The sequence below is a fragment of the Phyllostomus hastatus genome, unplaced genomic scaffold, assembly GCF_019186645.2.
Source record: "Phyllostomus hastatus isolate PE091 unplaced genomic scaffold, TTU_PhHast_1.1 phas_contig_34, whole genome shotgun sequence".
Classification (NCBI taxonomy): domain Eukaryota; kingdom Metazoa; phylum Chordata; class Mammalia; order Chiroptera; family Phyllostomidae; genus Phyllostomus; species Phyllostomus hastatus.
Window position 1 is genome coordinate 30,802,041 of NW_025333857.1, and position 26,636 is coordinate 30,828,676.

Below are 26,636 nucleotides of genomic sequence, written 5' to 3' on the forward strand. Positions count from 1 at the left end.
AAATCTTTATCATTTTTATTATTTTTATTTGAACATATATACATATGTACAAAATACCTATGGTCAGAATCCTCTATTATAATTTCATTTGATTTACAAAAACAGGACAGCAAAATAACTTAGGTCACTAATACTGTACAAAAATAAAACTGATTAAACAGTTGTAAAGATCAGTATCTTACAGTGTTACAGATCATTCACCTGCTGTGAAAGAACATATCCATCTACCCAGAGTGATGAGCACGGTGCTAAATCTGCAGACTCACAACTAATCAGTTTCTGTAACTACAACTACCAAATATAAGTCTCAAAAGAAGCATGATGTAGAGATAGACCTTAAAGCCAGGGCATCATTCCACAGTGGTGAAGGGCTTTCTTCTTCCCTAACCAAGGAGAGGAGTTATCTTAACTCTAAAACTATTAAATTTTCCAGAATATGACAACTACTTACAGTATTAGATAAAACAACTTTTCTTCCTTTTAAACACCTGCAACAGTCTTTCGAAAAATTCAGTTTGGTTAAAAAAGTAAACAAAAATTACTATCCTGCATTTGGATTTTTATAAGTTAAATCCATGGTCTTTTTAATATAAAAAGTGTTTCATAGTTTTAGTGTTCAATGAACTCTAGTAGTCCTAGCTGAACCGTATCTCGATGTAGTAATCTAATTAGAATGCTTGTTCCTGTTTTGTGACATTTTAAAACAGGATTTATCACAAAGAATAAAAAGCCTTGAATTTATATGTTACATTACTATAACATATAATAGAATATCAAATGTGTGTTCATCAACAACTTGAAAAGGCAAGGAGGAACTTTTGGGGGGAGTAAATTGTGCATTATTTTTTAAAACAAGTTGCTGCATTTACATCTATCTACGTGCTGGACAAAAGCCACACACAGATTTACTCCTGAAACTACAAAGATTGTCTTTCACTGACTTTGCCTGGTTTTCCTTCGTTTCTTTCTGTGAGGGAAAGATGAGTTTGTACGAGTTAGTGGGTTGCTAGGCAACCCCAAACTCCTCACTCACTAAAAGGCCGCGTGCAGAGGATCACAAGCAGAACCATTCCATGAGTTCAGCAAGAAATAGGCAGCCTAACCTATTTCATATGGAAGAACAGATGTCCTTAGAACTTATTTTGGACACAGAAATTAAAATTTGGTTTAAAATAAGTTTCAAAATCTGAAACAGAGGTAGAAAGTGTTCTTTATTTTTCCTGACATGTTTTCCCATGAGAAAACACTTTCCTTTTTATCCCATGGACTGCTCCCAGTCCCTAATTGTTAAAAGCAGTTCCCTTTATAGAACTACTAATGTAACTATGTTGGTTAAACAAAACAAAAAGAAAAAACAAAAAACAAAAAACACCATGCTAGCGATGGCTGTTGTACTGGAAGGAGGAGTCAGCTGTGACCCACGCCCGCGGTGGGAGCCCACACGGGTTCTGAACTGGAAACGAGCACGTATCGGGTGAAGTATCGACTCGCCGCTAGGGAGGCGCCCTGGTTCACGCAACACATCTTACAGCACATGTGCAAACCAGGGTGCACCAGAGCTCCCTGTCTTAGATACCAGATAAAACTGTCAGAAAACGATGTTTCTGCAGAAAAAAAAAATGTAAACATTTCCCCACAATCACTGCTGACTCCCCTACTTGAGGTTTCTTCTCCACTGTGAAAACTCAGCTCATTTTTTCTGACCACATAAAGGCCAAAATGAAGTTTTCAGGTAAATGGCATGTTATGGATGTAGTGGTTTAGGCCATTGTAGACACCTGGATACGAGATACGTTAGTGGTGAGGCTTCTGATGTAAAAGATACAGTGACGGGTTTTCATTCGTATGTCTGCCATGTGCCTTCGTTTTCCAAAAGGGATGACCTTGCAGTCTCCTCTGAAATCATCGTGGTATTTTCCCTTGGCACTCGCTGCTTTTAGGGGTGTATTTTTCTTTTCACAGTTCAGCTCCCTTTTCATTTTACATAAATCTTGCACCTGTTAGTGGGAGTTTTGTAGGAACGTGGGAAGGAGACCAACAAACCTTTCCCCGGCCCAAAATAGGTGTTTCCAGAGCTAGCTACTGTTATGCACCCATTCAACTAAAACCCAACAGAGTCAAAGCCCTCTCTCCCTTTGTGGCATTATGGTACAGTAAGGTGATATTAACTAAAAGAATAGGAAAATTTGGAAAGTTAATAGAGTCAAAATTCTGTTTGTTCTTTTTAAATTAAAAAAAAAAAAACAACAAAATAAAACAAAACAAAAACTGCCCTCCTACTCCTTCAGCATCTGTTGCATATATTCTGCCCTCACATCTGCTGACTCCTTAGGGAAATGTGTATACTGTAAAATAAGCAGATTATAACGTGGTTCCAAAAAGAATATCTGCTTCTATCCTTAAAGCATGAACTTAACTTATTTATCCTCTGCATTACAAATTAAAGTGCAGCTTATGTTCAAAAAGTACAATTCATACAAAGCAAGGTTTAAAAGTTCTGTACTTAGTGTAACTTTTCCAAGGTTTGTCTTGATTAGTATAAACTCCAACTGCTTACCCATTGACTATAAGTAACTTTTTGTGTTTTCAAGTCTTTAGATGACAGGTCATGCTGGAGGAGATGTGCTCTTGCTTGCATAAAGACAGCTGTGCTATGGCGTTATTTGTTTTTTAATCTCCAAAGTTAACGTGATTCAAGAGAGTGGTTTTGCTAAAGAAACTGAAGCACACTTGTCATTACATTAAAAGGAACAAAAACAATTCTGAGACGGCAAGCAGAACGGGCCCAGAATCACCGTGTGATGCCACAGTCAACTCACCCAGTCAGACTATGTACACCAGTGTTTAATCTTTAAACTGCTACCCCAGTCTTGGCCTTATCCCTTCCCCCCACCCACTATGCCCTGCCCACCCCCAAAAAATAAAGGAGAAAAAAAGAAAGCATTTGTTTTCTCTCTGGAAGTCAGAGACGCTTCAGAGTTGCCTCTGCAAAGGGACCAAGTGTGGACTTTGATCTTGGGCTACAATGTGCTTTTTAAAAACAATGCAGGGAGAGGAAAATTAGAATATTGACCAAGGAACAGGACTTCCTGTGCTGGCAGACCTCTTCTGGGGCTTAGTTTGCACGTGTCTGTCTGTTTGCTGGGAGTAGTTTTGTCTTTCCGGGTCCGTCCCTCCCTGGCTTCCGTGGGTAGCACCTCACAAAGAGTTGGCCAGCGCCTTTTTGGATCGCTTGATCATACTAGGGTGGAACTCAGTGTGACGCCGGGCGTGCTTTGTGAGGTGGTCACTCCTCATGAAGCGCTTCTCACAGAGCGGACAGCGGAACTGCTTTTCCCCAGTGTGGGTCCGGTAGTGGCGGGTCAGCTCATCTGAGCGGGAGAACTTTTTAAGGCAGTCTGGCCACGTGCAGGGAAAAGGCCGTTCACCTAAGAGAAGGGAATCAAGACAGAACACAGTTTAAAGAACACGTAACAAAATTCCTGAAGGCTGATCATGGTCAGTCAGCCCTCTCACTCAAAGGGTAAGTAAGCCCTTTGTGTGTGAGTGTTAGGCACTGAATTATGTGTCACACCAACCACACTCCGCCCCCGCATTTGTATGTGCAAGTCCTAACCTCCAGTTCCAGAGAATGTGGCTGCATATGGAGATAAGGTCTTTGAAGAGATGGTTAGTGTTACATGAGCTCATGAGGCTGGGCCCTAATCCAGGACTGGTGGCCTTAGAATAAGAGATGGGGACGCAGACACAGAGAGGCAAGGCCATGTAAAGAGGCTGGGAGAAGGCGGCCATATCCCAGCCAAGGAGAGACGCCGCTGAAGGAATCATCTCTGTCCAACATCTTAATCTTGAACTTCTAGCTTCCAAAACTGTGAAAAATAAATTTCTGTAGTTTAAGCCACCCAGTCTGTGGTCCTTTGTCATGGCAGCCCTAGAAAACGAACACCATGAAGAAATTGCTGAGAATCATCTTCTCTAAGCGAATGAGCTTGCTATTTCGTACCCAGTGGATCCCCAAGAGCCTTGGAAATTATTTGTTCTGGTTTTATTCTACACGGTTGCTGGTTTCATGAGTTCTCCCAGAGGACTCAAAAAACTCAGGCCTTTGCTGAGTTTCCTGGCGACGAAGAGGTGGAGAAGAACTGAGGAATGGGGTCCAACTAACCTCCCACCCACAACAGGCAAGTCCCCTCGAGCCCCGAGTGCTGCGGAAAACTGTCTGCGCAAGTTCGGTGACTGGGAGCCCCGTACCCAAAGAGAAAGCCTGCTTGTTTCTCAGCACCTCTGTTGCATACACTCACTGATGCGATATCTGCCTTCCTGGGAAGCCCATGTTTTAAGTTGTATTGTCTCCACTCTAAAGACAAGTCTGTTCCCTCTGCCACATACTGATCCTTTAAATATCTGAAGACAGCTTACCTGTGTTCCTCTACTCCTTCCTTGTCTACACTAAACAATCTTTCTTCCATTTTTCTCATAACAGAAGAACCAACATTTCTAAAATAATAACCTAAGTGCAGGCACAGAGTAGCATTATCTCACTGAAATCTCATAAGACACCCCAGGGAGGCGGCCCATTTTACAGATGAGGAAACAGAGACATAACACTTGACAGTTGTTCCACATCCTTCCCTGTTCCAGTTGCTTTCCTCAAATTCACATTGTCTGTGTCCCATTTATAATGCAGCTAAACCCTGCCTTCCAGACGTGATCAGGCCAGTGTCAGGGGCCTCCTGATCCCCAGAATGGCAGGAGAGGTACTGTGTCCATTTTTGGGTGACACAAGCAGGAAGGAAGAATGAGCTGTTTGAGGCGAGAGTCTGGCTGGCACCTCTGGGGAGTACCTGCCGCCCCCCAGCTCCGACCTGCTCTTCACACCTTTCTAAGCACAGCCCAAAGTGGCTGCTCCACAGACCCAGGGCACCTGAACTGCTGGCTTTCACCGACCTCTCCAGACACTCCTTTGGTAGCTGTGAGGCCTGAATATTTTCTCACTCCTGTCCCCACCTTCCTGGAACCCAGAAAGAGACTACAAAGGCTAAGTAAGAGCTGTCTGATGTGGTACGTCTGAATCATCCAAAAGTTACTCTTTCTTTTACCCAGCTCCTCTGAATCTGTGCCAGAGACATGGAAATAACAACAAAACAAAGCCTCTATCACCTGCATGACAACCTATGAAGGCCAAGGTTTAATCTGCTGTTCTCTATGCAGAGCAATAGTCACCACAACCTCTTCAACCTACTTGTTCTCGTGGGAAATCCAAGGTGGGCAAATCAAATCTGTACACGGTAGACCCTGTTATCCAAGGGATATGTGCCTGAAGCCACAGAGCGTCCCAAACCCTAGACACAATGTTGTTTTTTTCTCTATACATACACTTTATGGCTTTTCAGCATATCCGAATTGCTAGCATCACTATTCTTGTCCTTCCAGGCCATTGTTAAGTAAAATAAGGGTTACTTGACAGCCCTCAGCGATGCTACGACAGCCTTTGATAACTGAGACGGTCACAAGTGACGAGCAGGGTTGGGTCCCGCACAGCGAGCACTGCGCAAGCACGCGCTGCACAAAGGGATGACGCACATTTGAGGCAGAACGATGCAATCAGCAGAATGGTCAGTGCACTACCCAGAATGGCACACAATTTACAACGTATGGACTCCTTTCTGCAATTTTCCGTTTAGTGTTGCCAGACTGCTGTTGGCTGTGGGTAACTAAAACGGCAGAGTGCAAAACTGCGAAAGGGGGATGACTATAGGCGAGTTCACTCTTCAGGGATCTGGGTATAAATTCTCACTGCGTTCTGTGCTGAAAAGCCACGGCGGCGAGAAGCTACAGCAGACCCATAAACATCGAGCCTGGCCTGAGGTGGATGAGTGCTGGGTTAGTAGCATATCGGCATGCTCACTGCCTCTGGCAGTGACAAAAAGAAAAAAAAAATAGCTTCAGACTGAACTCTCTAAAAAACCCAATGACACGGAGTGGAAAACTACACTTTGCCACTTTAGTTGGATTACACAGCTTTTTAACGCAGTTCAGCAGAATTTGGAGCAAAAGCTAAAAAGCAGGTTGTTGCAACCCAACAAGGTTGAGCTTCCTGGGGCCAAACAATGTCACATCTGACTTTTGTGCTACTTGTGCTTCCAAGCATTTCGCAAATGCTCTCTCTGTATGCGTGTGTGTTGAACCTGCTCATCCTCCAGGTTGGTCACATGACCAAAGCCTGCTCAGAAGTTCCCGGATCACTGGGCAAGACTTCTGGGCTATTCCAGAATTGGACTGCGGCGAAGTCCTCACTAACCCCGATGATGTGTCTACAGGAAAAATGTGCTTTTAATTTTAAAGAGGCTATGTTTAAAAAATACAAACACACACACACACACACACACACACACATATATATAATAAAGGGTCAGAATTCATAGAGTGGTAATCTGTAAAAATGAAAACAAAATAAACCAAAACCTCCCTCTCTGCTCTGTCCTTACTGGAGCCCCACTCCACTACTTTATGATTTGGTGGTGAGGAAAGCGATAGAAAGGAAAAGCAGTGTTTTCTCCTGGCTTGTTAGGACAAAAACTCATCAGACATGACTTTCTTGGAGCAGTGGTAACATGGTTTAGCTTACTCACTGGCACATGTTTCTTTCAAGTGAGTCATGAGAGGAGGTTAATTTATTTGAATGGATCTGTCTCCACTGTGGGGAAAAAAGGGGTCAGAAGACCACTGTGCTGTGTGCGAGGATCAGAAAGGAAGTAAGTCACTCCCTCTGTAGTAGGTAGATAGTTCTATGGACGTGACAGTGACTGGAAAACAGTCATGAAGCCTGAATCAGCTTTAGGCACAGAAGAACTATCAAGTATGGATGCTCATAACTTATATACAGTTCGAGTGTAATCAGGGTCTGTTCCTATTGAATTCACTTTCGACTGAGCTAGCTTATCGCTACATCTCTTCACTGCCCTGCAGAGTTGTCTTCATGTGACTGTTCTCGTTTTGTCTAACCCAGATGCTGTCACTGACGTAGCACCCTCATCCCTGAGTGTTCCAGAGAAGACGGGGCCACCCACAGAGCCCAGCACAAACCAGAGTCTGTAGCGGTCTTTGTTCAACTCACATAACTTGTATAATTCAAGTTTACAGTTTCCAAGCATTTTAAAAAATGCTTGGAAGTGAGCTGCTCTTGTAAAAGCTCCAGGATCATTTTGATTCTTCTCGGATCCTTTGGAAAATCATTAGAAGCTTCTGAACAATGCACTTAATCAAGGGTTGGCAAACTACAGTCCACAGCCAAATGTGATCTGCCGCCTGTTTCTGTCAAGCCCATGAGCTAAGAATGGTTTAAACACCATTTTTAATTTGCTTTTTACCAATGGTTGGGGAAAAAAATCAAAACAAGAAGAATATTGTGTGACGGGAGAAAGCTAGACGAGGCTCAGAGGTTCATGTCCACACACAAAGCTGTCCTGGGACCGAGCTACATTTGTTCGCTCACATGTGGTCTATGGCTGCGTTTCTGCCACCACAGCAGGGCCGAGTAGCTGCGACAGAGATCGTGTGTCCCACAATGTCTAGAATATTTACTGTCTGGTCCTTTACAAGAAGTTGTCCGACCCCCGGTATTGGTCTGAAGATTTGAACCTCTACCTAGTGTAAATCCAAGCGTCTTCAGAGGCCAGACACGTAATAGAAATGGGTGAAATGCCAGGTGTGTAAGACCATGGGGTGTGGTGGGATCCGCGGCCAACTGCAGAGTGCTTTTCCCTCTGAAAGGCCTTCAAATTCAGCACTTTGTAAACACTGCGCCAGCCGGGCAGCGTCTCTGACGCTGGGTTATTCTTGGGACTTACCATTTGCCCTTTAACATCACGCACCTCTTCGATCCAGCAGAGTTTATGTACAACCTACTGTGCATGCTAGTTAATGACAGACATATATTAAGGTTATCATCTAGAAAATGACACGTTTTCACCAAAGAAAGTACAGAATGGGGAAATCCTACATAGAGGAGGACGAGAACCGCAGGCTGAACGGGACCAGACACGATGTGCAGGGGAGGAAGACGGCTGCAGAGAGGCCCTGACTGGCTGGCCCTGCGTCCTGCAGCCGGTGGGAGATCAAGTCAGGTCTTCCCTTCAGCTCAGTGCTAAGGCCCCCAAAACAATCCTTCTTCATACTGAACAAAGCTGTGGCAAATCAACTATCAACTAAAGAATATTTAAACTTGTCTTTAGTATTAATGAGAGAGTTGCCATCCTTCTGGGGAAAAAAAAGGAACAGACATGGACTAGTGCTTTATTTCTGGCCTTCACAGGAAAACACACCCAGAGGCAGTGACACAATAAACTCTGCTTTACTGGAGCAGAGCTGTTAACAGCACAAGTTTCTCTGGGTTTTCATTATTTATATAACACTCCCCTCCCCTCTCAGCAACAAGCTAAGCACCTCTCGCTGACAGACTCAGCTCGGAGTATAAAATAAACTCGATCAAAAGTGCCCCCGAACACTGCACCAAATGTGTAAATGACTCCCTTCGCAGAGACAGGTCAGGACTTCTTTGCAAAAGTCTAGTGGGCCTCCAGTGGGTTTGAGAGAAGTAGAATGGGGCCTGGGGGCTGCACACTTGCCCATTTGGCACAAATGACGGCTCACTGCTTTCAGAGGGAGCCTGCACTCCACCTGGTGATTAGTACAGCCATGCCAATGAAGCTTATTCTTCTTAGTAAAGTCTTGAAATGAACAGTGTGAAATTCTCTATACACAGGGAAAAAGGACAAGTGCGGAGAGTGCTAACTGGTCCTCCCAACCTTGGGTTCAGACCTGCTGCCACGAGGTCCTGGCCGGGGGGCAGGGAGGACCACGCTCTCAGTGCTGCCCCTTCCCCACCCGGTTCTTCTCACCCTTCCTTTCACAGCTCCATGGAAGGTGCCTAAAATGGGCTCACCTTAATTGAAGGTTAAAAATACAAACTGTAGCCCTGGCCAGGTAGCTCAGATGGTTAAAGCGTTATCCTGATGGCCAAGGGTGCAGATTCAATCCCCAGTCAGGGCACATTATAAGAATCAACTAACAAATGCACAAATACGTGAAACAACAAATTTTAGATGTTTCTTTCTAAAAATCAATCAATAAAAAAAATTTTCAAATACAAAAAAAAATTTATATTTCATCGCTTCTAGCTTTCTGGAGCTTTCATCACTTCTAGAAAAAGTAACACAATCTAGTAAAACAAATCCAAGGGAACTAGACCTCCTTTTCAGAACAGAACTCTAAAAATGCCAATTAAGAATGATAGCTTCTCATAGACATACAAAATCAAGGCTGCCTCTTGAGGAAAAGTGGTGTTTTTTGATTGCCAAAAAAAAAAAAAAGTGGGATTCCAGATATAAAAGAATAATTTGATATTAGAAAATCACACTGATATTATTCCCCATCTTAACAGGCCAATACACCCATTCCCCTACCCGCCCCCCCACATCTTACCTTGACAAATGCAAAATAGTATTTGAGGGAATTTAGCATCCATCCCTAATAAAAACTTTTATGAAAATAGAAAAATACAGATCTGAAACCTTCCCCCAGCAAGGTCAACAGCAAAGGAAAGACGGCATTCCCACTGGAGCCAAGCTCAAGGCATGATGCACACCCGCCTCCATCGCCACTGCTATTTAAGGTTGCTCAGGAAACGTTAGGGAGTGCGGCTGGATAAAATAAGAAGCAACTAGTGGAAGGAGGAAGTGAAATGGAAATTGTTCACAGTTGATACAACTTTCTATTGGGACAGTCTAAGATGAGTAACTGAAAAACTAATATAAATTAAAAATGCATGCATAGGTGTAAGTATACAAAAGAACAATGGTTTTCTTATACGTGAACCACAGACAGTCGGGATTAGCCTCACAACAAAAGTTTAAGACCTGTATCGCAGGTTTGATTCCCAGTCAGGGTACATGCCTGGGTTGCAGGCCATGACCCCCAGCAACCCCACATTGATGTTTCTCTCTTTCTCTCTCTTTCTCCCTCCCCTCTTTAAAAAATAAAAAAAAATAAAATCTAAAAAAAAAAAAGTTCAAGACCTGTGCGAAGAAAATTATAAAACCCTCGTATAAAAGAAAATGGATAAATGGAACACTTCCCATGCTCTTGGATGGTGAGACTCAATGGTCAGAATGTGGCAATTCTGTACAAATCCATGTGTGAAATTAACACACCCATAGAAATTCTTTTTTCTTGAACTTGACAAATTATTCTAAAGTTCATTTGCAAGAATAACTTGCCAAAGAACTTCAGCATTAGCACAATAATAGGTGAACACTTGCAATACCAGTTATTAAAATGCATGATTAGAGCTGCAATAATTAAGATAGTGTGATACCAGCACAGGAGAAGACAAATCAGTGGAGCAGACTCGAGTCTGAAAATAAACTCAAGACTCCACAGGGATGGGACACTGCAAATCAGTGAATAAAAGGATGTTTAATTTGATAAATGGCATAGACATCTGGTTTAAAAAAATTCAGCCTGGATCCCTACCCTATACCTTTCACTTCAATAAATTCCCAATTTCAATAAATCCCCAATGGGCTATGTATATAAATGTAAAAAAACTATAAACATAAAAAATATATAGGTGAATAGTTTTAGAAACCTGGAATGGGGAAAGACTTTCTAAATATGAGCGCAAAGGCAGAACCCTACTTGAAGAGTACTTTTGAAATATATAAAAATGTATTTCAAAGAAATCTAAGAACCAAAAGAGTGAACTAATTAAGGAAATTGTAATATATGACAAAAGGTTAAAATCTATAATGTGAAAAGGACACCTGCAAATCAAAACGAATAGCCCAACTTAATAAAATTGATCCAGGATGCAGGTAAGTTGTACAAGAAGAAATACTAATGGCTAATAAATAAAGATACAAAAATATATTCAACCTCACAAATAATCAAAACATACTGATCGAGACCCCGATGAAATACTTGTCGGGCTGGTGACAACGCGCCACTGGGGGTCACTGGGGGGGGCACGAGGACACGGACCCTCTCCTGCTCTGATGGGACTCTCAACTGATCCAGGGCCACCTGGCAATATTTTCATCTAGCAATTGTTTTTGGTAATAATGAGATAGGAACACAAAAATACACAAGGATACCAGCATTGTTTATAAAAGATAACAGTTGATAACAATTTAAATGTGTAACAATAAAGAGCTGGTTTAATAGATAGATGTGTAAACACACAGTGGCATAATATATACCTGTTTAAAAGGTACTAGACTGTTACGTAATGAAATCCAAAGATGTCAGCAGTACACGCTAAGTGAAGAGAGCAGTGTATGATCTGCTGTGTATGTGTATGGACATGTATGGAGAGAAAAAAATCCTGGAAGAAAATACAGAAAATGTGAACAGTAGTTATCTACGTGTGAGGGGTTAAACAGTAACTTTTACTTCTTTCTGTAATTTCCCCTGTATTTCTTAATTTCTTAAAAAAGGTTAAGTACAAATTTCTTTTATGAGAAAAAAGGCAGGAAAAAGTCTTACAGGAGATGACAGCACATCTGAGTTTAAATTTTTCCATGAATGGATTATATAATTACAGGGAAAGGTGGGCAGAGGATTTACTTCCTGTTGAGAAATTACAGAAACACTTCAGTGTCCAAGACCAAAGAAAGGAGAGAAATCATTCTGTTTCTTTCTCAATAAATTGCTGGAAAGTGAGAAACTTTCAGAACAAACTACATCTGTTTTCTCACTCCTCCTCCACCTGCCCCCCTCTTCCCTATATGTGAAGGAAAAATGGCCCCCACAAGGGCAGACAGGAACCTCCCTTCAGCTGCGGAGTCACACAGACAGTGCTGCTGCCGCAGGGCTGCCCCGCCAAGGACTGTCCTCCTTAGGAACTGATGAGAATGTTCCTAATGAGGACTGAGCGTGTGCACACACGTGAGGAGCCAAGCCCAACACAGCGTTCCTCACGGACAAGGCTGGCGGGGCGCCTGTCCACACACACCTGCCCGGCCCCTAAGCCTTCGGTGCCCCTTGTCCACGATCATCTGTCCTCAGCACCTACGGCAAAGTGACGTGGACCTGCAGGTACAAAATGTGTCTTCGCTTTATTTTTTCATTCCATCACCCTCAAGTGCAGACGCACCTGTGCAATTGATAGAGGAGGTATGTAGGCCATCTAGGACAGACAACTCTACATTTCCCTACAGAAATCATTCCAATTCATATTGGACTCAAAGACCAAGAAATCAAAATCCTCCCATGTGCCAAAAATATTGCTACCTACACATGCAGATGTTCTGGAAAAATGAAAACTTGACAGGCTTTGGAAGAGTAACTCTGCCTGAATGCCACCCCACCCTATTGCCATTTGCTTGTGGCCCCTCTCTGAATCCCTCCTGTGATCTGACTTCCTTTTCTATTTTATGTGTCGATACAACAGTCACTACAGAGCTTGGATGGGTGACTGTACTCCCAGGCCCCTGTGTTTGTCTGTGGGAGGCTGCTGGCCCCACACTGCAGGTTCTGAGCTGGGAAATGGATGTGTATCTGCAACACCTGTCACCCAGCACTTCCTCACTGCAGCACGAGGAGGCAAGCCTGTCCCAATACTGCTAGCATGTCTCCCACCTCAACTGATCTGTGAGGCAGCTCATGTGCTGCAGCCTCAGAAAAAGATGGCAGACAATAGGGTCTTCACTGTGTGGGTTCTCAACCCAGCTAGAGACATGTTTCGATGTCTCCGTTATGTGGCCCCCATCTCAGCAACTCTGAATCAGCCGAGGTGAAGTGGCCTCTTTGCAACCACACACCCAGGCCCAGGCCCAGATCAGCTGCTCCCCACACCCACATTCTTCCTGCCATCCTAGACTACGATGCTCTCCCCAGGTATCTGTGCAAAAGAGAAATAAGAAAAAAGCGAACTAGGCACTGAACAATGAACAGGGCTATAGATGTTTGATGGCAAAACTATCCTGAGAACATAGATTCTTTTAATCTTTGCAATTTGGATGATTTTTATGACCATCAAACTCAAATCTGTCCTGTTTCAAATAAACCCGACTCAGAGGGCAGGTGACAGGCACAAGGACACCCTTAGATTGGAACAGGTTTTCAAATTCTTCCTTCAGTTTTGAGCACAAAGCAAGATTAGCCTGTGAAAGAAGAGCAAAGACCCTACCTGGATGTAGGGAGAGCCTTTTACCACATGGTTTTCTAATTCTCTTGCTTCCTAGTTGCATTGCTTTGGGGAGGACAGAGACAGTTTATAACAAATAAGTTGTCGTTGACCTTTAAATTTCACAATAGAGTTTTAAAAATGTAAGGTAGTCTCTGAAGTCTTTAAACTTAAACTCTCTTGATTTGCTAGAGTTTCCTACCAGAACCTGAGCTGTAGAGAAAGAGAAAGATTAAAGGGGCTGTGTGCAAAGAACAGACACAGAGGTCTCTAAGAAGTGCTTGGCATTCTCTCCTCTCCTTTCAGAAACAGGCTTGGGCAGTCCCAGGAGTAGCCACTGTCACCTGGCCCAAAGCATGCCCAGCGCCAGCACAAGTCCCTCTAGGAAGTCCCCACAATGGCTCAGGTTAGCGGAGTTGGGTAGCCCCTTCCACATGCAGGAGGGGGAAAGGGACTGCGTGTTCCTGAGCCCAAAACCAAGCACTTGGGAAGAGGCCACAGGAGGACTGAGTCACGGGGTGCAAGGATCTAACACCTGGAGCCGCTTCAGCAGAGGCAGCCAGCACACCAGGACCCAGACCCGAGCTATGTATGGCGGCCCAGGGGAGACTGCCTTGTTGAAGGATGATGGCATGTACCATGGACAACCCTCCCAGGATACCAAAATCAGAGGTGAGCCTCCTGCCTAACAAGTAACAAATCACTTCCAGGAGAAACAAAGGTAAAAGGAGAGGAAGAAAACTGATTCTGTGAACTTTTACCCAAAGGAGGATACAATTTGACAAAGAATTGACCCAGAGATCCTGAACTGCCAAGGTGAAATCCTTGCATTAACAGCAGACGCTGGTGGGAGTAACGGGGCTTAAGGACCGCCTAGTTACCGACAGTTAACTCGTTGCTCACCCAGGTTTGTGACGGGGAGGTTCTTACCGGATACACATAGCTACTCCACAAGGACCACTGAGACTTTGGCCTTGTTAGTGAAAACAAGGATAACCTCCCCAACTGTGCACTTGTTTAATATTATTGTAGTACCTACAGCTTCCAGTCTGGGGACAACTGCTATCCAGAAGGCTGAAGTCTTTGGTTCAAAAAAGACAATGGGCAAAAGAGGAAAACACTGGAGTGGAGGCTGGTGTCTGGTTAGTAAATGCTGCCTCTACCTGCCAGCCAGGCTGCGGCACCCAGAGCCACTAGTGATGCTACTCCAGTACGTGCTTCCAGCGATTTCTCTGGGCTCAACCTCCGTACCTGCTGGCACCAGAGTAGGGCTGTGGTGACAACAGGTCCTTCTCACACATGCCACAGGGGCTATTGTCAAATAGTTTTCAAGCCTTAAAAGAGTGAGCCACTAATTAGTACTGCCTGGCATCTGTCACCGAAGACCACGAAGAAAGGCAGGTCTGAGCATCCAACCTGCATCAAACAGCCCCTGCCTGATGTCCCCAGCCCTCTTTGGGCAGGCATTCCTGGGCAAGTGTTTTTGAAATTTCTGGGCAAGCAGGACATTGAGAAAAGATGACTCAGCATGGAGGGGCAGAGCCCTCGTTCCTTTCTTGCTGGGAACCCCCGCCCCAGTGGGCGAACTCACCAGACAAGCACGTGTGGCTGGCCAGGGGCATAATCTGCACCACAAGAGAGGAAGAGCCAGCTGTCTGGTTGTCACGCTGCTTATTTTCCTTAAAATGGCAATACTACTAAACTATTGTAGAATTATGGCAGCAAAGGGATGTAAGTCATTTTGATGTGTTTTTGTAAATTATTTTGAAGATCTACTTTTTGCCTCTTATGATTTGTTACAGGGTCTTTCTTGGGTATTACCCACACTAAATAGCCTTCTGGACCGCACTGGGCTTCATTGGATGAATAGCTCACCTCTGTAAAGATGAGGCCTCCACCTATTAGCACACAGGGCGACAACCACTCTGGGCATGGATAGATGACTGGAATTAAGTGAATGACTGACCACGTGGCTGCAGTTACACTTGTCCCCTGTGAGGCTTTTGGTACTGGCTTCGGTACACCCACTGAGGCAGGTCTACAGGTGTGGCCCTGAGCATAAGAGATACATGTTGAAATCATCTGTGCTTACACAGACCACTTGGCACGTGGCTGGTGACCTGTCTTTAGGTTGAACTCCAGAGACAGTTCAGAACTTTGTCTTCAAAGGGAAGAAAAATATAGAGAAAAAAGTCATACTGATGTGTCTCTCGTTTTGTCAAAATCTGCTCTTTGGAACACCCTGTTTATCATCCTAAATAGAAAGATGGCGTGAATGGCTGTTGGTTTTGTTCAGCATCCATGGCCTCTTTTAGGTAATAAATAACACACCTCGAATTTCCTTTTAGAAACAACCCCTTCCTCACTCTGAGTCTCCATATAAATTCCAGAGGAGACCCCACAACCCCAGCGGTTGCGTGTAACCCATCCAAGCCGTAGTGACTGAGGGCAGGGGGACTGTCTCTCCTAGGGCTGGCTGGCTGGCTGGCTGGCTGGGAGCCTGGCACTGCCGTGGGCCACCTGACCGCCATTCAGAGACAGCCTGCCCGTGAATGAAAACAAAGCAAAACACAGCAAAGTAGACTCAGGGAGCGAGGCAGACACCGAGTTTCTGGATCTAGAGATACCTGTAACTAGGGCCACCCCAGATGTGTTGGCTATTTTTCATTCGGGCAGTCCAAGAATGGATTCTGCTGCTTGCAATAAGGAGTCCTAACTAATACAGTCATGTTCCCAAAATTAGGATCTTTTTCATTTAGAAGGAAGCAGATTCTGGATAACTATTGGAAAAGTTGGTCTGAGTTCAAGACTTCTACAGATATTCCTAACTAAGCTTCATAAAAATCAGCCACAAGGCAGAATCAGAATACAAAAGTAGAGAGCTAAAGCTTAATAGCTTCAGGGCCAAACCCAAGAGAGCTGTGCAAATCGATGGGTCTCCTCCCAACTCCTCCCACTGGCAGAAACCCACCAGTCCAGCTCGACGACTACACATGCCCAACACCAAGCACCTAGAAACACACTAGGCAAATTCCAGAGTAACCCTAGATGAGGTTATATAACTCCAAGTCCAATTCCTCCTAAAAAATGAGAAAAAGAGAAGCTTTTAATCTTCATAGGACTTCTGTAAGTTTAAATGTGACAATGTATGTCAACCATGTGGCTTGGAACTTGACATGTAATAAATGGTGGATATTACTGTTATTAGTTCTATTATTATTGGTGTCAATATGATTACTACCATTAATAATTTACCCTACTACTATTGTTTTTACTACTATTTGCAACACATGCAGCACCTGTTGTCAACATCTGACACAGCTCTTTGCATGTAACAGTCACTTGATAAATAATATTTAAATGAATGAGCTGCTGCTGGATTAATCTGCAATTGTAAACAAAAATTCTAGGAACAAAGGCTTTCTGGGCAACACGTATTAATTATTTTAAATTATAACACCCAGTACATGGGGGAAATGTTCTAAATGCTTTAATTAACTCATCCAAATTAAACCTCATAACAAATCCATGAGTATGAAATGACTGAACTCCATTTTACAGATGGGAAGACTGAAGCTCAGAAAGTTCTTATAATTAGAGCAGCAGAGGCAAGATTCAAACGCAAGGTCTGAAGGGTCAGAAGGCCCTGCTCAGACTGCTCTCCCTACTGCAGGTAAGGGCCTCTCCCAGAGAGCCCTCGCATTCAGGTCTTTCCAGGGGGCTGGTCTCTTCCTCACAGGCTTTACTCTTTGTCTCTTGACTGCCTCTCTTATCAAAGCTGGCTCCTTGGACAGCGGAGAGGGTGAATCCTCCCCGCCCCCAACAATGATCTGTTAAGATTTCTTCCAGGTCTGAAATGTCCATAATGCTCAGGAGGCAGAATTTCTATACTTCTGTCCGCCCCACTGGTCCCCACTTCAGTTCAAGCCCAGTGCTCCAGGAGGCACTCACTTCCAGAACAAGAGGGACTTGCCTTGGAAAAAACATTTGAAGTTTATTTAATACAAATACTACTGCCTGAATTTCAAATCCTTGTCATTTATCTTGTGTGGCTTAAGCTCCTGTCTATTTTAATCTAGTTAAATAATGTCCTTACTTTTTAAAAAGGCTCAATCAAGGATGAATTCCACTCTCCTGTTCAAATTTGTGATTGTTCTCAATTTCATTAAAAAAACAAACAAACAAAAAAACCCCCCAACAACTCAGCCCTGGCTGGTGTGGCTCAGTGGACTGAGCACCGGCCTTTGAACCAAAGGGTCAATGGTTCGATTCCCAGTCAGGGCACATGCTTGGGTTGTGGGACAGGTCCTAGGTTGGGACATGTGAGAGGCAACCACACACTGGTGTTTCTCTCCCTCTCTTTCCCCCTCCCATCCCCTCTCTCCAAAATAAATAAATAAACTCTAAAAAAATAGTCAAAGGCCCAGTGACCCTGGGTTTAGACAGTGAACTAACTGGTCTTGCAGCTCTAGACCCTTTAGAGTTCAGATCCAGATGATCAATTTTCATCTCAGGATTCCAAAAGCTAACATACGTCATGACAAACTGAGATTAAAAGGGAAGCCTGAGGGCACACCATCATAAACATGAGCTTTAAGCACAAATGGAAATAAATGCCTTGGAATATCTCACACATTAAAAAAAAATGGAGGCATCTCACTCCTTTAGTGGGGAATGCACTCTCTATGAATAATAATGTTAGTCCTATTGTTTGCTAAGGGGACTGCTTGATGCCTGGCTAAGACAAATGTTTACTCTTGGCCTTAATGCACCAAAAAGGTATTAAAGTTTCAGGATGGCTCCAGGAAGGGAGGAGTAGGAACTCTCACAGGCACTGGGCCTCGGGCTGTTTCACGGAGTATGTGATACATAATAAAAGGGAAGCAGTCCAGGGCTGACTCCACTTCTGCCCTTTTACTCGGTTAATTTGGTTAATTTGAAGCAGATCTTTAAATCAAGGTTAAATTAAAGAAAAGAAGTCAACCACAAATTGAAATTCGCAGGAGACCATGGGAAGAAAACCTTCGAATCAAAGAGCTGCAAAGAGTTCACAACTAAGGGCCACCTCACCACACGGGCCAAGCTGGGGCCTTTAGCACTTCATCTTCTTAACAGCCCTTCAGACCGCCTTCACGTGCTGCTGGAAAATGTGAGGCTGAGGCTCCGGCTCCGGCTCCGGCTCCGGCTCCGGCTCTGGGAGAGTCCAGGCTGTGCTCAAAGTCACATGCTTGTCAAGGCACGGAGCCAGGTTTTGAACTCTGGTCGTGTACTTCCAAACCATCCAATGCCCTCAAAATGCTTACACAGAACAATCCCCATCTATCTGAGATTGTGGACATATGCTTTTTTAGAGACAAAATGATGGATGTGATGACCTCTCAAGGTCACTTCCAACCTCCAAATTCTATTCTTTTGATACTAACAACTGCTGCCACCAAGTGCTCTGAGTTAGGCCCAGGCCTGTGACTAACTTCCCAACAAAACGTGGGGTGGAGCAAGAGGCAGTATTGCTCAAAGACCACTGCAGAGAATCCCATTTCTTTGCCTTTTAAACTGTCTGTGGGGTTTTTTTCTTCTCCTTCCTCTTGCCCCTCCTTTTTGCGTGTGTTGCATAGAAACAGAAAGTGCCTTTGTACCAATTACTAGGCACTAATTTACACTCTTCAGTGGGAGCTGGGACTGCTGGAGAAACATTAGGAAAAGGTGGGAGGGTCGGATGCGGGGGAGGAATTGAGCAGGAGAGGCCTGGAATACTGCAAGCTTTTTCTCCAAGCCTGAGAACAGACAAGGAGGGGGTGGGGGGGGAAGACATCAGAAAATTTGGAAGTCAAGACTAGGGAAAATGACAATGCTGAGGTCTTTTTCTTTTAATCAGAAATGTTAATCATCATCAGGCATTCAGAAATCAAATCAGTGGGCTAGAAAGCCTACTCTAACCAGGGCACATCAAGTTGTTTTAGGGGCTACTGAATATAAGTACGGGGAAACCATCCACCCACTCTTCTCCATGAACTTGCTAAGGAATACCATTGTCAGCCACTTTCCCAATGTCACATGATGTTTCTCCCTGGGAAGTTCAATCTGGGAATTTCCCACAGACGTTGCAGAATGACAAATTCAAGGGATAAGCGTCAACAATTGAGACAGGAACAGGAACGTAAATCTGACCCTTGTGTTCAGAGTCCAAGCACTCATTTCCCTCAGGTTACCTCTTTACCTCTGAAAGTAATGGGGTGTTACCATCAAAACATCAAAAAACATTTACTCTGGTACCACCCCTCCCCACCCTGGGCCCCATTTGCACCCCTCCTCTCTCTCTTTTCACCACTCATAGAAGATTTGAGAGGAAAACCAAGGGAAACGATGTTTTTACTCTGTAATTCTACTCCACTTGTATTTTCTGCTGTGAAACAGCAATCCTGCCAGCAGCTGAAGCTTTTCTAAGACAACCCCACTCTGTCTTTGCTAGGACAGCTAGCTGGACGATGATGGCCAAGTGGAAAGTGAGGAAGAAGAGCCACTGGTCCTTCCCACCACTGGGACTAGGTACAAAGAGCTTTTGGGGTCCCCATCGGCCCTTCACCCCAGGTGAGATTCCAACAGCGGCTGGGCCATCTTTCCTTGGAGTCAAGGGAATCGTAACCTCGTGTGGGACACCCAAGATTAATCCCCACAGGACGTCCTTGCACTCCTCAGAACCTATCATCCCGCACAGCAAGAGGCCCTGCGCAGTCCTTTGCTGTCTTCTCAAATGGAGATTATTTTTCCTCACAGGACCCACGAGACTGTGTCTAGTCTCACTGGGGGAGAGGGATCGATACTGCCCCGAAGGGGGCAAAAACTAGGTCTTGGCTGTTATAATGGTTTGTGGCCTTCTATACTGCTGGCTCTAAATATATTTGTGGTACTAAAATGTCATGGGGGCGGTGGGGAGGATAGTTATGGAAAAAATGTCTAAAGTGTCCTAAAGAGTGAGAAAATTAAAGAAAAAAAGGTAGAAAAACTGTGTAAGCAAGCCCCACCCAGGCTTAGTTGTAAATCTATCTTGGATGAAGTATATCAGGTTACAAAATCCATTTCATGTCACTTTAGGAAGTCCTCTGTGAAAAGGAGTGGGCAGAGAGAATGTCTCTACTTGTGATGAGAGGAGAAGGTGGTAAAGACTGGGCAGGAGCTAGTTAGTGGGCTGCCTGTAGCCCACTTCAGAGCTAAGGCTCCTGGCCTAGGGCTGTGGCCATAGTAAGTCCTTGAACCTGTCCCTGAACCCCAGCCTCCCAAGCAGTGGAAGTGGATCCTTCTCACACCTTTAATAGCTCTGGATTCTCCTGAACCAAATCATTGACTCTAAAGGTTTTTCTAGTAATCAAGAGAAAAGAGGATAAGAAGCATAGAGCAAGCCTAACATCTATATAAGCAAAATTTTAAAACTTTAGACTCAGGGAAGAGACATCCCACCTGAGTTGGAATTGCACATTCCTAGAGAGGCCAGAAAGTCTCTTTCCTTTATTGGAAGAGAACTTCCAGGCTGGGAGCTACCCAGGTCCCTTCAGCCAGATAGTCTTGGCAGCAAAGTAGTCAAACAGCACAAGGAGAAACGGAGTAGCTACTCTTGGGGTGTTTGTGCTCTTGTCTCTCCTTGTTTTACATAAACTTCCTTCTGCATTTTTTTTTTAATTGTTAAAAAAATTTTCCCCATAGAACTGGAGTGCAATCCTTGGGATTTAAGGCTTTCTAACGTTCAGAATCCTGTTAACCAGTTATCAACTTCAACCCATTGTCACCATCTGAGGACAAGTAATTAAGTTCCTCCACAGAGAGTAAAATTTCACCTGGCATGAAGATAAGACCTAAGGTTTCTATCACCGGGGTGTCAACCTAGTGTGACTCCACATCAGGCAGCTTTGATGACTTTTGTCTGGAATTTGGATATGGTAGTTTCCTTTCACCAAAGATACTCCTCATCCCCAAAATATTTATATTGTGTATACAGGGTGACCACAATGTCAAGAAATTTGGAATAAACTTTTTTTAAGTGCTTGTGGAAGGGCTGAGGGGGCTCAGGTACAAGAGGGGGTGTAGGGAGTCTGTGGGTCTGAGTGGATGTTTGTGGAGGCTAGTTTGGGGTGTATGCTGAGAGATGGAGGAGCGTGTGGGTGTGGAGACTGTAAGGGACTCTGGAGGGTGCGTGCGCATGCGCATGCAGAGGCAGGGGCGGAGACACGGGTGTGGGTCTGTGGTGTTGGGCCAGGATAAACTTCAAGTTAGTTGCATTTCAGATAATATGCGCAATATGCTTTCAGGCAAAGTACTCCAATGTATCTAATTGTTAACATGAAAGATGAATCCACTCTAAAGTGCCCAAAATGTCTGGAAACAGAAAACAGTGTATTTGCTGTACTTTTTTTCAGATTAACCATGGATCGATTCACTGCTTAAACTTTAGAGGTACATCACCTGAGAAGATATCTGACCTAGAGGCTGTAAAAACACATTGAGCATGGTATTAGAAAATATAAACTAACGTACAACTTAAAAATAATTTTATCATATGTTTCTTAACTTTGAAGGCCTCTATCACAACTATAAGACCCAGCATTTTTTGAGAGTATATTGTGTATGGAATCCTATTAAGTATTTCATAAATATTACCTTATCTTTGCATAAAAACCTTTGAGTTCAGTGACACTACCCTCTTTTCTGGATTTAAAAAGTGAGGCTCAAATAAAGCAGGGATTGCAAACTTAAATGCCCACAGAGACTATTAAAATTATTAAAATAAGGGGCACTGCCCCATAAAAAGAAATACCAGTTCAAGTTCATTGTTGTTGCTAAGCAGGAATTCAAGCCCAGTATTGCTAGGTCGTTCGATTTTTCCAGAGAAGCCAGAAATCTGGATTTGTGCCCAAATCCTCCAATTTTCAGATGTTGGTAACTAATTAAATTTTTAAACCGTGTGTTGGCCAAGCCAAACAGATGTGCAAAGCAAATTCAGCAGCAGGCCTTGTGAACTCTGAATTCAAGTAACTTGCTTAAGATCTCACAACTGGGAAACAGCAGGACAAATCAGAATCCAGCTCAGCCTGCCTCAAAAGCATCTGTCTCTTAGGATACTATAGATATAGCTATACTGAATTAAATGAAATTTTGTTTAGGTGACTCAACTTCTAAAGCCACTGGTTCTATATAAAGTGGCAGCTATAGGAGGCTCTAGAGGAGATAAGCAAGCAGCCTGAGGGATTCTGTTGGGCCACACAGAGCAGGGGGCGTGGCTAGAATTTTATCTCTTAAAATCTTCACAGAATGCAGATATTCTGACTGCTATCTCCTGTCCACCTTCTGGATTTGATACAATCAAAAGGAAAATCAGGAAGCTTCTTACCCCACCCCAAAGGCAGTCTAACTGGAAGCTGTACCTGAAACTTTCGAATGCACTGAACCTCCTGTAAGTCTCTTATTCAGAGTAGGCTTCATATACCCTTTTCCATAGGAGTACCCTTCTGATGATATTTACAGAGGCTAAGAGGTTTGGTTCAACCATGTCCCAGCATAACAGAGCACCAAAACATATATAAGACACCTGCAATCACTGTATCTCTAGTTTCCAAAGGCTGACTATGGTATTTAAAACAGAAACATTTCACTTCTTGTCTGTGTAAAAGGTTCTCCTAAAACAGCTGAGCTGACTTGCCTTATGGAGTATTAAAGAGCACCACGCATGCACGCACACATAAGCAGCCATTTCTATAAATGCCTGAGAAAATCACTCAGCTGAATGATTCACAATGTTGGGAATCGGTTTTCTGTGTCGGGTGGACTCAGGAAGCTCACACTAAAACACTGCAGGCCTCCCCAGCTGCACAACTCCCTGAAGGAGAAAGTGCCTTTGCTCAAGGTGGCAGTGGGTGTCCAAGTGAACAACCGAACTCTGGGAACATGGCTGACGCAGCCAGGCCCGCCTAGCAGCTGTTGGTAACACCCTTGGTTTAATACACCCTATTTCACCCCTGGCAAGCCACACTAAAGGTCATATCCCCCGATTCAGACACGTGTCTTTCAACAACCTTAGAGATACAAACTTTAAAATGTGCTGTTTTATGGCAACCCGGATGACAACCCCAAACAGACCCTGATTTTGCATTAACCACAGAGGAAACAGTTTTATTCCTGTACCAGCAACACCTCAACAAGAAGCACTTTCCAAAGGAAATAAAATATGAGATGGAGTTATGTGGCCTTTTAAAAAGCAAAACCGAACAAAATCAACCAATTATCATTTTAAAACCACAGGCCCAGGGCTTCATAAACATGGTGTCAGAGGACAGAGGGGAAAAGAGCTGCAAGGGAAGAGCAAGCCCCGTGATTCCTTGTCGGAACAGCCGCTGTAGAGAAACCTGACTAAAGATGGTGAGGAAGCAAGGCCAAGTGTCAACACTTCCCAACTTTTCCTGTGTATGTTAAACAGAACCAACAGAATTGGCTGACCATGGTCCCAGGAAGTCTCCAAAGCCCATTTTATCCTGCAAATGTCTTTCTATCCACATTTATCTGGCCATCCCTGCCTTTTACTCTTCCTGGGAGAGACCATTCCTTGGGGCCTCCAGAACGTTTAAACAGTCGTTACCCTATCTCAACCTCCACCGAGGACCACACCTCCTCCTCCCTAACTGCTCTATTCAGGGTGGAGGATGAACCTGAGTCACGTGGAAAAAAAATGAACTGAAATCTCACATTAAAGCAGCTAACTAGTCATGAAGTTTACCCACCAACCATCACTTGATCAAACTCCTCTGCTGCCCGAAGCAGTGTTATTTTAAACCTCTCTGGAGATTCTTGGCCAAATTTAAAACCACCTTGGCAAGCCCTGAAAAGTAGCAAGCATACAGCTCTAAATGAGTCCTTAGTCATCCTTAAAAGGTTCCACGCAAAGTTTGCCGCATCTACCTAGGTTCTGGCCACGTCTCTGCAATCCCACAAGAGAATCAAATAAAAGGTACATCACTTGGCTCCCTCACCCAACCCCAGCCACCCTCGGCCCAGGTCCGGTAGCCCCGATGTCGCAGGGTGCGGGAGTCCTGGGGGCGGGGCGGGATAGGGGAGGAGCAGTGCCACTCCCCACGAAGCCACGCACCAGGGCTAGCACTCAGCACTCACTCGGTCCGCCAGTTTAATGCTCTCCGCGGCTTCCAGAGGCTGGGGACGATTAAGGAGAGTGAGCTTTCAGTCTCTACACGGCTCAAACATTTAAATAGTTAAACAGCATCTTATCCAAAATGTTTGCACCCTTTAGGCCAAGTGTGGTGTCCTTAACGCCCAGGAACGCTGCCAGGCCAAAGGTTAACTAACCCCAGAGGTCGGCGGGAGAGAGAGACGAAGCTAACCTGTATGCACTCTGTAATGGGCTTTGAGATGGGAGGATTTTCCATAGACTTTCCCACAGCCACTGTAGGGGCACTTGTGCCTCTTTTCGGAGGCGTGTTTCCCCTTCGCAGCCACTCCAGGGTGGAGGAGGGAGAGCGGGCTGGGCGCGCTGCCAGGATCCTGTCTCTCCTCCGGGCTGTGGGAAGGACTCGACCCAGATTCGGTGGTCACGTCGCTGTCGGATCCCATATCCTCATCCGGACTCTCCAGACTGTCGCTGCACACCGAGGGGGTCTGGATGGGTCGGTACTTGTTCAGGTCCAACAAGCTCTTGGCAATGGTGACCAGTGTGCAGTAATCCTTCCAGGTGTCCCCCGGGTCACCGTGCTCCTTGGTCATCTCGCGCTCAGGTAGTCGCAGCCGCTCGGCGTCCGGAGCTCCCCCATGTTCCGGAACCGCGGCGCGGTTCGAAATGGAAACCAGACACTGGGCAGCCACGAAGTCCATGTAGGCGGCCGCGGACATGGTGCGGGCGACAACAGCCCCGGCGAAGCGGTCAAACTTGGCGAAAGCTGCAGAGGTAGCTTACGCTGCCCTGGCCTCGGACGACGACGAACGGCGCGCGCGACCAAGGGGGCGGGGGCGCAGGGCGCTTCCGACTCTCAGGAGCGCCAAGGCGACCTCAGCCCCTCATCTTTACGTAACCCGCAGCGCCTCCGCACGCAGCTGCCACGGTGCTGAACTCGCCGCGTTGCCGCCTCTCCCTGCTGCGGTGTCCTGCGCCCGGCGCAATCCCCCCGACGGGCGCGCCCACCGCTCCCAGCCGGCTTCCTTGGAAAGACGCCACACGTGGCGGTCGCAAGTTTATTCGACTGAATACGCCCCCGAGGCGCTGCTAGAGGAAACTGCAAGAGAGGTACACGCCCTCCGCTGCCTCTCTGTGGAGCTAAAGACCCAGGACATTTACCCCACCACCCCGACGCAGGTGGCAAGGGTGGGACCAAGAGCCACGTCTAAGAGACACTTTTCCCCCAGTCCACTGACGGTTTCTGAGCCCCTGGTCTTGTCCGTCTGCACCGTTCCGGCATTCTCTCGCTCAGTAACAATTTCGCAGAATCCCATCACGTCACAATCCAAACCCCCTCCAATTGGCCAGTGGGGAGGGTGATTCAACTCTGTTTACTTTCTCCCCCTGCCAGTCAGAACGGCCTTTTGGTGGAGAGGTGCGTCTAGAGCTGAGGCGTGCGACCAATCCGACCGTTCTGTTTCGATGCCTCGTGCTACCCCTACAGCCAGGAACGCTGACATTTAAAAGGGTAACAGCCTGGAGGCTGGAAAGGAGCAGCCGCTCCTCTTTTGGAGTGCCTCCAACTCCGGGGCGGTCCAGGCCTCCTGCCTCGCGTTCCAGCTTGCGGAGCTGTAGGACACACCTTCACTAGCCGGTTGCACTCGTTCTTATGATAAAAGAGAACTTCTGGTTAGGTTTTCCAGCTCGCAAACAGTTAAGTGACTTCCTGCAAACGCTACAGTCCCAGCAACCAGCCTTCCAATCAAAAGTAAGTTGGTTGATGTCACTGACATTGGCTCAGCCAATCAGAAGGGCGTTCCGAAAGCTAGCGCTCAACACTTGTAAATGCTTAGGGCTGTAGTGAAACTGGACACATCATTGTGTTTTTTGTGTTGTTGGTAGTACATTTGAGAAATGTACGGGGAGGGCAGGGGTGATGATAAATGCAGTGTGAGTCTATAATTAATTTTTTTTAATTGAGTGTCAGGCCAGGTTGCCCAAAGGTAAACACAAATGAAAACGCAGCAATTCATTCCCCCCACCCCTCTAGTTTTGGGATGCGGCATTCTTTAGGAAAGATTTTTAATAGTCCCTCCATCCAATACCTAAATACGACTATTTTATCTTAAAAATGCAAAGCTGACAAAGTTCTGTTTTAAAGCACAGTCTTCCTATTTTGGGCTATTTTTTACATCGAAACAGCCCATCATTGCTTTTGTGGTACCTCCAAACTCCTCTCCTTCCCTAATGTAATTTATTCTAAGTTTTTTGAAGCTATGGTAACCCACCTTGAAATAAATAGAG

At 45.0% G+C, this 26,636-nt stretch overlaps 1 protein-coding gene across 1 annotated transcript; it reads right to left on the reverse strand.

Annotated features, from left to right (window-relative positions):
- Nucleotides 1-25,070, reverse strand: KLF9 (Kruppel like factor 9). Its single transcript, XM_045840241.1, has 2 exons — nt 24,565-25,070; nt 1-3,428 (listed from the first exon to the last, which is right to left on the reverse strand). The coding sequence occupies exons 1-2, from the start codon at nt 25,067-25,069 to the stop codon at nt 3,199-3,201; spliced, it is 735 nt and encodes a 244-aa protein (XP_045696197.1). The 5' UTR covers nt 25,070; the 3' UTR covers nt 1-3,198.
- Between the last annotated feature and the right edge of the window lie 1,566 nt (nt 25,071-26,636).